At 43.1% G+C, this 14,372-nt stretch overlaps 1 protein-coding gene across 3 annotated transcripts in view; it reads left to right on the forward strand.

Moving 5' to 3' along the window:
- exoc3l2b (exocyst complex component 3-like 2b) overlaps nt 1-14,372 on the forward strand; it is a 114,247-nt gene that overhangs the window by 27,430 nt on the left and 72,445 nt on the right. For all 3 annotated transcript variants that reach the window (XM_062552361.1, XM_062552360.1, XM_062552362.1), the window contains exons 2-3: nt 1,115-1,600; nt 12,515-12,741. In XM_062552361.1, coding sequence (XP_062408345.1) covers nt 1,137-1,600; nt 12,515-12,741 — 691 coding nt within the window. In that variant the 5' untranslated portion in view covers nt 1,115-1,136. The remainder of the gene's footprint in view (nt 1-1,114; nt 1,601-12,514; nt 12,742-14,372) is intronic.

Below are 14,372 nucleotides of genomic sequence, written 5' to 3' on the forward strand. Positions count from 1 at the left end.
CAAGGACAGTGGTCAATAGTACACAGGCTATGTTTTCAATGGTAACTCCTTATTTAACAATTAACAATTACGTGACTCTGTAGAACTGTTTGGTTTTTGACTATGAGATCCACGCTGAAGTTAGCTTCACTTTGCCCTTGAGTTCAAATAATAGCCAAGTGCAGATGCATGTACTGTAGGCTATACTCTGCTAGTCTCAAACAGGTTATTAGTAAAGGTTTAGCGGATTCATAGCCAAAATGAAACTAACTTCATCATGGTCAATGACAAAACCCACAGGTGTCCTCCCGGCGGGAAGGTAACCCCTCACCTTCACCTCCCCACAATATTCTGAATTTTTTTTTTATACATCAGATTGTCATGTAGCATAGTCATTATACATCATTTGAAAGCTTGGACTCTTGGGAATCAATACATGACAATCTTTTGTCATGTATTAATGTGAAATATGTGGAAAATAGGCCATTGTAAGTACTGTGCAGTGTGCAGTTTCAAGCAACAACTCAAAATTGGGGGGCAACCTGTAATGGTTTAATTACTTTCATGATTGACTGACGAGAGGTTACCATTGAAAACATAGCCTGAAAAAAGCAACATTTACCCTAATTGTATTCAAATGACTGAATAAAAATCCTAAGGATATTCATGACATGCAGAAGAGTTGCTGCTTACGCCTCATGACAATGCACCTTCAGCTGTGCTTTGTATGTTCCTTTTGATATAGCGATTCATGTGTCAGACCACACCTTATGTCGTTAGTAGCCACACCTCTAAGTGCAAGGTTTAATAAAATTTGAGTGCTTGGCAAAAAAACCTCACTTTAATGAGCATAAGATAAGAACAAGCCTTGCATCACGCTTTGCGCCACCTTGCACCGGGGTGATGATCCTGCAAAAAGTTATTTAAATTGGCTAGCATTGGAAAGCATTTTGATATGACTTGTGGAAAGTTGTTTCCTAACAAATGTGGTTTTGCATTAGTAATTCTTTTTATTCATTGCATGAGTAATTTTTTTTATTCATTAACTGTCCTGGTTATAGATTATCATAAAAGCTAAATGTGTATAGTGGATAGTATAGGTAGCTTTGAAATCTCTATATTTTTGTGTTTCTAGTGTTTTTCTGCTAGACAGAGGCATGCCCATCCTTAAGAACCTCCCCACTCGGCTAAAAGCAGGCAGGCGGGCGAGTGCAGAGGCTGAGCTGGGCAGCACATGTGGTGAGGTAATACTGCACAACATGAGCCTGAATCCCAACCCCTTTGAGAAGCAGGCATCTGAGCCGGGCTGGCAACCAGGTCGCCACGACTCCCTCCTAGAAGGTGGGGTGCCCCAGGACCGCAACCCTTTTGATGATGAGGAGGATGAGAATGAAGCTAATGAGGTGCGACATGGAGGATCAGGGAAGGGCTCTATCAAGGGAACATTGGATCGTATCCGTGGAGTGTCTCCACTCAAAACCCTGGGCAAGCTAGGGAAGGGCTTGCGTGTATCAGTCAAGAAAGGCAGTGCCACACCATCCCCTCAAGGTTCCATTGGAAACCCCTCCCCAGTAGAGAGAAAGAAGAAAGGCCGGAGGAGCTCAGAAGGCAGCCTGCTTCGGTGAGAACATACAGAAAAGACACAAACACAAACACACACACACACACACACACATATTCTGTAGGTACATTATATTGCCAAAAGTATTGGGTCACCTACATCTCATTGTTAATCCATAGGGTATAATATGAGGCTTTCCACAAGGTTTATACCCACCATGGTAATCAAGAGAAGTAGCCCTTTAAAATGGTATACATCATAGTTCATAAGTTTGAGTGTTTTTAACACTTGGAGGTCCGGGGCCTTTTCAGCCACTTTGAGGCAGTCAGTTATACCTTGAGATTTTCAAGTTTTTCATCGAATTATTCTAGTTATTAGCTGTTAGCTAATTCGCTGGTTTGAATTGCATTGAGCTCAACAGCTAACAGCTAATAACTGACATTAAGCATGCCAAACTCTTAGTATGGTGAAGGTATAGTGTTGATGTGGGGATATTTTAATTCCAAAGGCCAAGGGGATTTTATCAGGGTGCATAAAATCCCCTTGGTGTCCTGGATCCATGAAATAACTGACCTTTAAAAATAAAAATAAAAATCCTCTATGGGAATTTAACATGGGCGTTCCAATACTTATGGCCCCTTATATTTTAAGGAAAACATTTATTTATTTACAATACATTATCCATTCACAAAGCAAATTGATGTCATTAAAGGTTGAATATTTCCTATTTTTTTCATTTAAAGCATTAAGATCAATTTCCAAAAGATGATTTTATATTAAACTTTAAGCATGTGTTCCAATACTTTTGGAGTTGACTGTAGCTTTAGAAAAGGGTATTGTGTTTGGACATTGGGGAACATGGAGGAAACATTTGTGAAATGTGTTTTAGCATTTGAGAAAAACTGTAATAATCAGCCTGATCAGTTGGTATTTTGACTTTTTTTTTTTATTGTTCTTGAACTTGGCAGACTAGCTACCTATACATCAGAGTGAATCTGGAAATAATTTCATTCATACTTCATATTCAACTTCAGGAGAAAAAGAATATGACTTGAACAGGCCACTCACCCGATCCAGGCCATTTAATTTCTTCACATAGCGTAGCCTACCCGAACTTGCCCCGATAGCTTCTAGGCTACCATAATAGTGACAAGCCCTGTAAATGCGCACTTTCTCTGTCTGTCGGATTTAACGCTCCTCTAGTTTCTCTCACATGGCTACTTGCTGACTGAAACGGAACGTTATCTTCCAAGGAGGACCCAATTTTATTTTTGAGGGCTTTTGATATCAGGGGTTATTGCCTTACAGCAAATGTAATATTTGGGAAACTGCGAGTAAGGGGCCGCGACCACACAGCCCAGGCTGCTGAAGTGCCGCGAGCGCGCAGCAAATGGACTTCAGAAACAATAGTTATTGTGGAATCCTCCTGCATCTCCTGATTAGCCACCCCGGGCCTGGCTCCATATAAGTAGAAAGAACATTAAAAATGTTATGTAGTTTTACTACAAATTGGAAAAAAGTCAGACTAAATGTGTCACTTAGTTAGTTTCTCTTTCAAATGCAAATTAAGTTGAATGGGCTTTTTGAATGGGCCTGCTGCAGGTGAGAGGACTGAAATCCTAGGATTTTATTTAATTGTTTTTACAAAGTGCCATTGATACATTCTTTTTTAAAAAATACTGTATATATTTGGAAACTAGTTTATTAAAGGTTTCTAATGGTGTCACTTATATGTTTCTAGGACAAAAACTAGCAGAGATTGAGATATGTGGGGTTTTTTTACTCCAGAGGGTTAAAGAATACTTTAAAAAAACAAAAAAATACAGACTTACTGCAGAATACTGCTTCTCCCTGTGCTTCATTCTACCATGAAAACAAAAATAAAGAAACACTGACGTTTTAAGTTCACAAAAGGGGGAAATCAATCAAACAATCAATCAAATCAAAATCAATTCATTAAGAAATGTCTCAAACAACTTCATTCAATAACCAGGAACAACAATTTCATGTAATTAACAGCTACCCATCTTCCATATCCATGCCTTTGTGGTCCTTGAGGTCACGTCTGCCATCAGCTGTTATCTGTTTCCACCCCAGTTGCACATACTTTTCTCCCTCCATCACTTTTACACAGTGCATGTGTATGCACACATACACACTGCAGTTGCGTAAAAACAAAACACCACTTAGAACAATTATGAGTAGGCTAAATGGGTGTATGAGCTCCCATCCTAATTACTAGCCACCCAGAAACTGCATAATTTTAGCAGGCAACCTGATGGCCTGAAAGCAAAACAATGCTAAAACATAATGTATCCCAAATTGGTAACACTTTATATGAAGACACACATAAGTCCCTTTCCCACATAACTTCTAGAAGTTACCCGGACATATTTACCCGGGTAGAGGCACGACACGGACGTTTCCCACATGAGCTTTATGTCCGAGTGAGATACGGGTAATTGTGTTCACACTAGACCCGAGTAGGAGCCGCGAGGGGTGGGGCAATGTCAGCACTTGCAGGGGGAGGGAAATGACGCTAAATAAATGCGTTGTTGTGCTGTGTTGCCTGGATGATGCGAACTTACATCAGATCCAAAACATCATGAAACAACAGAAGTAGTTAGCTCGCTAGTCAGCGGGAGCTAGCATAGAGGAAAAAATAGCTAACGCCAGGACCACAGTAAACAAAGCTCTACTTCAACCCTCTCTGGTATAAACATCCAACACAACAAATGAATAGAAAATAATGACACACCTGGAAAATATATAAACAGCACACAGAGGTCTGAGGCTCCTTCCCAACTCCTACAAAAAGCAACAATGCTAAATAACAGCGACGTTAACTATTAACTGTTAATTGCTAACCACTGTAATAAACAGCTAGTTGCAAGCTAATCGACAACACTTCAAGCTATTCACGTTTGCAAGGATAATCCTGCCTGTCCCGCAACAAACACAACAACGTGATTGCAGTTTAAACTTTTATTGTACGTACACAACAAAATGTCACTGTTTTCTGTACTCCGGTGTTCTCGTCTGTGTTCATACTCGTAGGGCAATGTTTATCGTTACCATGGCAATTTGTACTTTCTGCCTCGGGCTGCAAGCAGGCTGCAAGGGCGCATTTCTATACGTCATCGGTACCCCCATCATCTCTACCCAGAACTGTGCCGGCTGCGTTCCCACCTAAGCGCACCCGGGTAACATCTAGAAGTAGTACTAGGGGGCTAGTAGGGTTCCGGGTAAGAAAATACCCGAGTTTTGCGTTCCCACATACAGCCACCCGTTTGATATCCGTTTGACATCCGGATGTCTCGCTCATGTGGGAAAGGGACTATATTCACCATTGATTAGCTGCTTACTAACATGTATGTTAGTTGCATACTAGCCATTTGTTAATCATTATAAGTCACTAATTGATACTTAGAATACCTAAGACCATATTCTACTCTTATTAGACCCCTGATTAAGAATTTCTCCTATGTAAACTCCTAATTACCCCTCATTCATAGCAGCGGCTTGAACACCATCGCAGGCAGCTCATCAGGGCAAGGCAAGGGGAAAGCAGGGAGCCAGACGCCAGGGGCCCCAACCGCCTCCACCCCATCTCTGATGTAGTACCATGCCTTGGCTAGGTCAAGCCCAGTCAAGGCCTGGGCTGCAATAGGGGCTTCCCAATGGGCCGTGGCTACCATGACCTAGGCCTACCGTTTACAGGTCCTCGATACCCCCCACTATCAGCACCTTGCCCTAATAACCCTAATAACCCATAGTTCAAGATCCACAGCACAGACAGATACTGGAGGCAGAAGTGGTGGCGCTTCTCTCCAAAGGTGCCATCAGAGAGGTAGACCAGACCAACTGCCAGGCTGGGTTCTTCTCTCATTACTCCCTAGTCCCCAAAAGAGATGGAGGCCTTCGGCCAGTGCTGGACCTCAGGGGTCTAAACCAGTATTTGCGTCCCCTCAGGTGCAGAATGCTTGATCCTGAATTGTCCCGAAGGTGTTCGAACACATCCAAAGTTTAGGGCTACACCTGAACAGGAAAAAGAGCAGGCTGAGACTGTTACAGGAAACACAGTTCCTGGGCATGAGCCTGGATTCCAGGACTGCCACAGATCTGGCAATGTTTTAGGACAGCAGTGGCTGATCTGTTTGCCTCCAGGAAAACCGCTCATTGGCCCTCATTTATCAACAGAGCGTAGAAACCAGTGTATATCTGAGCGCAGAAATCATCTTACGACGGGGCTCACGTGTGATTCATCAAACTTTCGTATCACTCCAATTCCAGCGTAAGAATAAACGTGTGTTGATAAATGTGGCGGCTGGAAACAAGCGTGATTTAAATATCACGCCCCGATATCATGCTCGTTTTAATGGCCTCGCCCCTAGAATTTACGACATGAAGGTGCATTATACGTCCAAAAGAGATCATTAGTGATCTCGAGCCACAGTGACGTCCAGCTGAACTTTGTTAATTTTGACAGCTAGAAGCTGTCATCAAGGAAGGCGGGAAACTAGAGCGATTCAAGCGCAACAGACTTTATTTTCGCAGAGAGAACGCATCATACTATAAATACATTAATTACAAAACCGTACGACACTGAAATTTGCCCTTTGAAAATAATTTAAAATATATATGCCTAGGCCTAATTCATGAATGTTGCGTTTGCCAAAAAGAAAGTAATCATCGCCTATGGCTATTCTAAGCCATGAAATGTGTCAATATAATATGCTATATTACAGCAAATAGGCTGCACATGAACAGGAAAGGTGTTATGTCCGAGATAGTCCATCAATTCAACTATTCAACTTTCTAATGCACCACCGATTTACTGCTGCGCGATGCTATGCCGCCTGAAAAACGTGCGTACACGAGTTGAGACTAGACGTGAGATTTGAGCGTAGTCACCGATCACGTTCACATTGATAAATGCCATACTTTGCGTGGAAACAAGCGTGCCTGTTTTACGCCTGTTTTTGGTCGTACGCTCGTTTGATAAATGAGGGCCATTGTCTGCTGTTCTTCTCCTCTGGAGAGGATCCGGGCCGAGGGGGCGTACGTGATCTTGGTGGCCCCGAACTGACCTCACACACTGGTTTTCGGGGATTCCACCACTCCTGAATGGGACTCCTTGGGAGCTTCCCATACGGAGAGATCTGATCACACAGGCATGGGGAGCCCTGTTTCACCCCTTTCCACAGGGCCTGAAACTCATGGCCCCTGAAAGGGCTGACTTCAGGGCCCTTGGCATGACAGAGTCTTGGCATGCCAGAGCCAGTCATCACAACATTGGAATCTACGCGGGCGCCCTCTACCTGAGCTGCATATTACTTTCGGTGGGGCAGGTTTGAGTCCTGGGGCCCGTTGCACAAAAGCAGAATTAAGACATCCGGGATAAGTTACTGAGCTGCGATCACTGAATCCTAAACAAGAGCATACCGGCTGAAGTGGTTGCACAAAGACCAATCCAGGATGAGCAGACACGGATTCATCAAGCCAGGTGTAAGTTATCCGGTATGTGTGCGCGTTCTCGTTTCTCCCCCAAATAACTCGCGGTTGGAATAAAAAAGACGCGAAAAATAGCGTCTTCCACACCAAGTGAACAACCGCTTTTGATATAGACTAACAACGAGGTAAAGTTTTACTTTTTTGGATGGGGGATCATGATTATTTCTGTTACATAGCGGGAGTAGGTGTGGCAGATCAACCGAATGCAAATTTACGTATGCACCCACGTGTGAGAGCTTCCTTGTCTCGGCACGCAACGTCATTAAGGAAGCGCTTTGCCACCGCAAAGATGCACAAAGTATCTTAATTTGTCTTAAAAGCCGAATTAGTTGAAAACACCTTCGAAAAATGTCCCCTCCACTTCCAATCAACTACTAGCCTACAGCAGCCTATTCATCAAACATCTGTCAAAAAAGAAGCAAACAACGAGTAGGCTATGTTATTAATTATAAGGCCACCATAATTTAAATGACATCCATATGGTATTAGGCAGACATTCTGCTGTGTTTTGCGAGTAAATGCATGTAGCAAATAATATATAAATGGAATCTACAGCTCTTTAAAAAAAAATCACATGGAGGTCTCATTTGAATGACAGCTAGCTGAACCAATCAGATAATGTAATTACCATTAGAATCAACTTATCCTGGATGTTAGCCTGGTCAGGAGCAGGCTAGCTCCACAGAATAAATCGCCATGGTAACTTATACCATAACATATCCTGCTGCCCCCTATCCCGCTTTTGTGCAACTGGATCACGGATAAATTGAGCCAGGATAACCAAGATATCCCGGGTTAATCCCTTATCCTAGTTTTGTGCAATAGGCCCCTGGTGTGAGGTGCACCAAGTGGACCCCCTTACATCAACAGCACAGCAGATCCTACAGTTTCTGTAGGAGCAGCTGGATCAAGTGAAATCTGCTTCCATCCTTATGGTGGCCGCTATTAAGGCAACTCGTGTAGGAGACAATGTGTACTATCTGGTCGCTGCTGTGATCTGGTGTCACAGTTTCTCAAGGGTGCCCAGCGGTGTGCGCAACAAAGAGAGTCACCAAGGGCGCCACAGTGGGACTGTTGAAGTGGTGAAGTGGCGGTCAGTGAAAACTGCCTTCTTGCTGGCAGTCACCTCAGCAAAAAGGGTAGGGCATGCTCTATCTGTCCATCCAGACTGCTGCAGATTCCTCTCAGGGGATGCCGGCGTTGTCCTTCAACCTAACCTGGCCTTCCTTACGAAAGTGCCCTCAGCCTCTAACCAGGCCTTCGAGCTCCACCTGTTGCTCCCAGCTCAGGGGGACCAAGGAAGTGAACATCAGCACTCCACCCTCTGCCCCTTCAGGGCACTCACAGCTTACATACGGCGTACAGCATAGGGGTGTAAATATTAATCGATTTGTATCGATGCATCGATTCTACAGCCGACGATTCAATGCATCGATACGTCCGCAAGATAATCGATTAATATATTTATTTTAGTATTTTTCCGTCTGTTTATTTTCAGCATACGCTCGTATGCGTAGCCTACTACCTACTCCTAATCTGCGGGTAGCGCTATCCTCATTATTGTCTTCTACTTTATAGCCTAATAGGGGTTTAAAATTGGCACCCTCTGCCACTCGCCAAATGTGAGTGAAAATTTGCATTGGCGAGTAGAATTAAAAGGTCATTCGCAATTGGCGGATTGTTGACATGCTTCACTGTAAACGTTCAGCACCACAACAAAGCGTTTATGCTGCGAATTTAGTCATCATCGCATAAGTTGGTGGACTACGTTTTGCATTTAGTGACCCTCACTGTTAGTCCTACCATAGCTTCACCTGATGCACACGTTTTTTCCCTGTGGAAAACAGCTGATGGATTCGTCAGATCAAATGAGCACGCTAACAGTGACGTTAGTCATTCATTATTATACGCCATGCCATTTGGCCAATGCATTCTAGAGACCTCAATCATGTTTTAGTTACGGTGTCGTTTTACAAGTTAGGCTACGTGTTCTGAACATTTCTGTGTTCTGAGTAGCAGGTGTTATTTAATAACAGTTATTAGGACGAAGTAGAACTGGAGAAACGAGTGTCCAAACGAATCGATTTAGTTTTGGGGAAACGTTTATGATTTGTGTTCGTTTCCCATACTGTCTTGACTGAGCATGTTCCTTAGATTGAAAAAGTCCTCCAGTTGTGGACTGTTTTATTTTTAACGGCCAGGAAATATTTCCAACTTCAGATTATGATTTGTGTTCGTTTCCCATACTGTCTTGACTGAGCATGTTCCTTAGATTAAAAAAGTCCTCCAGCTGTGGACTGATTTATTTTTTTCATTTAACGGCCAGGAAATATTTCCAACTTCAGAACGTTTTCGCAAGTTCACGTCCTTAAATTGACAGACACCTATTTAATCTCACATCGCCAATACAGTGAAGGCTGCCTATGACTTAAATTACCTAAAGTTAAACGTTTAGATAATTCATCTTCTAATATTGATTACACACAAAATGCATATGCAATAGCAGATATATTGGGCCTACAATTTGTATTAGGTTATCTCACAGTCAGCAAGTAGATGTCACAGCGTGTGGAGGAAGAAGCTGCACTAAAAGTTTTGTGGCTGGTAGAAAGATAATTTGGCCCTGTTTATACTGTAACATGCACATGATGTGAATAGAATAGGCTTGCTGTTTCTGTATTCTCAATGATTTCTATTTTTCTAGATTTTTTAAACTTGACAGATATCATGTAAAAATCGAATCGAATCGAATCGTATCGGTGGGAATTCTAAATAATCAAAAAGAATCGATATCGTATTGAATCGGCATGAAGGCTCCGTTTAACACCCCTAGTACAGCACCATGGGCAGCCGTGGTGTACTGGTTAGAGCATCGGGCTTGTAACCGGAGGGTTGCCGGTTCGATCCCCGACCAGTCCACCACGGCTGAAGTGCCCTTGAGCAAGGCACCTAACCCCTCACTGCTCCCCGAGCGCCGCTGGTTGGGCAGGCAGCTCACTGCTCTGGGTTGTGTGATTTACCTCACTTTGTGTTCACTGTGTGCTGTGTGTTCACTAATTCGGTTAAATTGGGTTAAATGCAGAGAACTGAATTTCCCTCACGGGATCAAAAAAGTATATATTCTATTCTATTCTATTCATCACAGAGGACAGACCAGCTGTTTTTCTGTTTTAAGGCGAACCACTGTCGAAAGCAAGGCTTTCCCATTGGGTGGTGGAAGCCATTCAACAACCATACATAGTTACCAAAGGGCCACCCATCAGGGCTTCGTGCCCACTCAACAAGGGGCATGGCAACTTCATGGTCACTGTGGCAGGGCACCTCCATACATGAGATCTGTGCTGCTGCCACGTGGTCAACTCCATCGACCTTTGCAAGGTACTATTCCCTCAACGTGGCTGCTAGCCCATTGGTCAAGATATTGTTTATTCATTTAATTTGTTAAGACTCAACTGGCCTTGCGTCTGGCAGGAAAACGAAAGGCAGTAGCATTTGCGACTGGCGGTGCTGTCAAGCCTAGGGATGTATACATAGTTCTTTATCTATCTATCTATCTATCTATTACCGGTGTGCTCGGTCCGCATGGTCTCCTCTCGGTGTGTCTTACAGGGGCTCCCCATACATATGGAATATGTAGCTGAGTGGAGGGATAGTCTCGGGACAATAAATAGTCTCTTCTCTCAGAGAACAAAGGTTACATAAAGGTTAAAAGGTTTATATACTTTTCAAACAATCATTTTATTTGTGTGTACTAATTTGAAGGAAACACATTCTATGGTTTATGGCAACAATACTATATCTCAGTGTTGTGATGTGATGCGTATTGGAATTAGAGATTCCAGACAAAATTATGTAATTTTTCTTTGCTTTGCTAATGATTTTGCAGAACTCATCAAGTTATTGACGGCTCCATTCCACTCCAATTTCTGGAGTGTTGTGCTGTTTTCCCGTTGTTCTGCTCCTTGTTGTTACCATTTATCACTCTGGGGGGTATTCCATCATCCTCGCTAATAAAGGCGGCGCTTAACAGAAATAACCTGGCTTGAACTAGCGCCAACTTTTACTTGGGGCTGAAGCTGTTCCATTAACTTATGTTAGCTGCATCAGCTTCATGTCTGCTCGTGCACGAGGTAGAAAAGTAGACCGAAACAGTAGATTGATGAAAAGAGGATATAATGTCGTAAAATGAAGGCAAACTAGACGATTTCAGTTCGATTTACAAGCGCCATCTACAGGATTTTCATCGGAAGTAATCAAATTGAACACCGAGTGAAAAAAATAGATAGTTGCCTACATAAAAGGATAATTACGAAATAGTAGGCTACTGTAAATCGCCTAATTATGATGGTTTGAATTTGGACTTTGATTTTCTTCACTCTGAACAAAACGAAGTAGGCTATTTAAACCCAAAACAACTTTGGCATAGGCTATTCAACAATAAAGATAACCTACGTTTGTAGATTAAAAGGGTTCACTCTGAAATATTTTTTCGGTGGTCATAAAATAAATTTGTATTGTCCTGGGAGTATTGGGAGAAAAACTAGCCTATTGTCTCCCATAAGCATATAGTTCTGCCAAAGTGTTTGTGAAATATAATTATTTGAAATGCAATATTGGCTTTCAATTAGTCATTTAATATTTAATTTGTGTAATACAGTTGATTAGATATATGAACTATAGCCTAGGCCTAATCAATAGAATATATGAAGCGGTTTTAATTATTATAGCCTTTAAAAGGTTACAGAATTAGGCTATAGGCTGGCTTGCCTTGCATCATATAGCCCACTGACAGCCTGCCTACTGTTACTGAACAAGCTGTACATGACCCTTTATCAAGAGTGATATGCCTTTCATTAAAGAGTATAACTAAGCTAGCATTATTAATGTGTTAACATAGCCTATGTAAATTCATCGAACCCGAGAACACGCAAAACATAACTCGATTGATATCCTGTCAAGCTGCGCACGACACCATGAAAGACGCACTTTACGTAGAGCCGCAAGATTCCTTGTACCACACACACATCAAGTTCAAACAATGCAAGTTGCATAATTTTCAGAAATTCTTTGAAACTAGCGAATAGGTAGCCTTAATCAATGCTTGCAACACTGTCGGAAAAAAGTTTCTCCTTCTATTTTTTAAGTTGTAGGCTACAGGTGACGAAAGCACAGGTTGACGGAACCAACTTTTGGGACTCGTTTTCTGACTGGTGGATTTTTTTTGCAACACAGATTAATTTAGCTCAGCAGTTAGCCTGCCACCGACAAGGTTAGTTCAGAAGCATATGTTACCCCAGCAACTCAACTGAGATTCCTGTTAGCGGGAGTAATGGAACCAAACTCTCTCTAAAATTAGCGAGGCTTATAAAGTTAGCCGCAATTTCCGGTTAGTGGGGTTGATGGAATACCCCCCTGGTCACTTTGAGTTATGTTATTTTCTAAACTTGCCATCCTTAACAGCATTGCAGGGAGATGTCGAGAGAGTTTGCGCAAAGAAAGCCTGCCGTCTGGAGATCTCTCCTGCGACAGTGATGCTGACCAGAGCAGCCGGCGCCTCTCCTTCCTGAAGCTTGTTGGTCGAAATAAGCACAAGAGGGAGTCAGGTGTGGACCAGTCATCCTCCCAAGGGCCCGAAGAGGGGCCTGTGGAGGAGTTCCCTGAAGTGAAGGCCAGGGAACCCCTGTCAGGTATGACTTGATCCAGCCTATAGGGTGTATTGTAAGGCAAGTTTTTTGCATCTGCTTTGAAGCAGATAAGACAGAATACCTTTTGTTGTTCATTTACATCTGTGTGAGGTTTTGGTTGCTCACTATTATTGTCTTAGCTGGCTGTGGCCAGGCACCCCACAAAGCATTCCATAGTCAGCCTCGTATATACAGTGGAGGTGGTACATTTTAAATATCTGTAAAATGTATGTTGTGAATGTAATACATTCATGTTTGGTCTAATAATTGTTCACTAGTTCACATTCCGAAATTTAAGACTTAAAAGCATAATAGAAGAGCATGTTTGGCGAAGTCTCTGGCCAGGGTCCTGAAGTGCTTCGCGGAATCACGCCGGAGTCGACTGCAGGCAGGAGTCGTGCAGGATTCCGCCATGCACCCCTTTATTCTTTACCTATGGAAGACGGGAGGTGAAAGGGGAGGTGGTGGGTTGCGAGCGGAGTAACGCCGTTGCTGAAGCTTCAGCAGGTAGACTGCAAATAAGTAGCCTGACTGATTGAAGAAGGAGGCGTGGCAAATTCCGTCATGCTCCTCCCGAACTTTCGTTAGTGAACGCCATTTCACTAGTTCACATTCCGAAATTTGCACAAAGACATAAAAGCATAATAGAAGAGCATGTTTGGCGAAGTCTCTGGCCAGGGTCCTGAAGTCGACTGCGCAGGCAGGAGTCGGGCAGGATTCCGCCATGCACCCCAAAAATTGCATTAAAGATTAAGGACCCTATGGCCAGGACCGCGCCGAGCAACTTCAATGGGAGAGTGTGAAGTATGCTTTCCTCAGATAAGAGTGATTAGATCTGATATAAGAGTGATAAGGCTGATAGGCGTCGGAGGACCACCGGCCGAGAGTGTTGATTGCTTGATCGGACAGACCATTATTTGCCGCGGTGGTGGGTGCACCAATCCAAAAGATGAGTAACGGTCTGCTGGGTTTCCGACTTGTGTTAGAACAGCTTTGAGCTGTGTTTGAAACCAAAGCTAGTGACGGAGCGTCCGTCGCCTGTAGCAAAGAGGGGATCTAATGGGGATGCGATGGAGGAACGTCTTGAGTTAAGACAGCTATGAGCCTCCTGTCACCTATAGCAGAAGGGGATCTAATATTGATGCGAATGCCAATGTATGAGTTGACATTCTAAACAAGCTAACTTGTCTGGCAAGTGACAGGGTCATGGAGTGCTTTGCAGGGATCGTGCGGGAGTGTAGCCTACTGCATTGGCAGGAGTCGAGCAGGATCCATGTGCCAAAAAAATGCACCCCAAAAATGCAACCAAATTGAAAAGACTGGCTAGGACCATGTGGCTATAGATAAGATGACATGAAAGGTATCTAAGGCACCTGGAGTATTAAAGCAAGTACACTGGTAGACCATTATTTGCCGAAATGAAACCTAAACGGTCTGTGCCATTACCAATATGCGTTGGTAGTAGGGATGTTACTATAGACAGATTAGGTTGGGTAATGTTTAGCATTGACATTAAGTATGAAGCAAATCCAAGATGGTCAGGTGGGAGGCATCTGTTGATTGGGCAGATGACTCTGGTAACAGTTAATGAGTGGGGCGTGAGTAAATGAGCAGCGGCTCATAAATATGTACTG

Source organism: Sardina pilchardus, chromosome 13 (assembly GCF_963854185.1).
Source record: "Sardina pilchardus chromosome 13, fSarPil1.1, whole genome shotgun sequence".
Classification (NCBI taxonomy): domain Eukaryota; kingdom Metazoa; phylum Chordata; class Actinopteri; order Clupeiformes; family Clupeidae; genus Sardina; species Sardina pilchardus.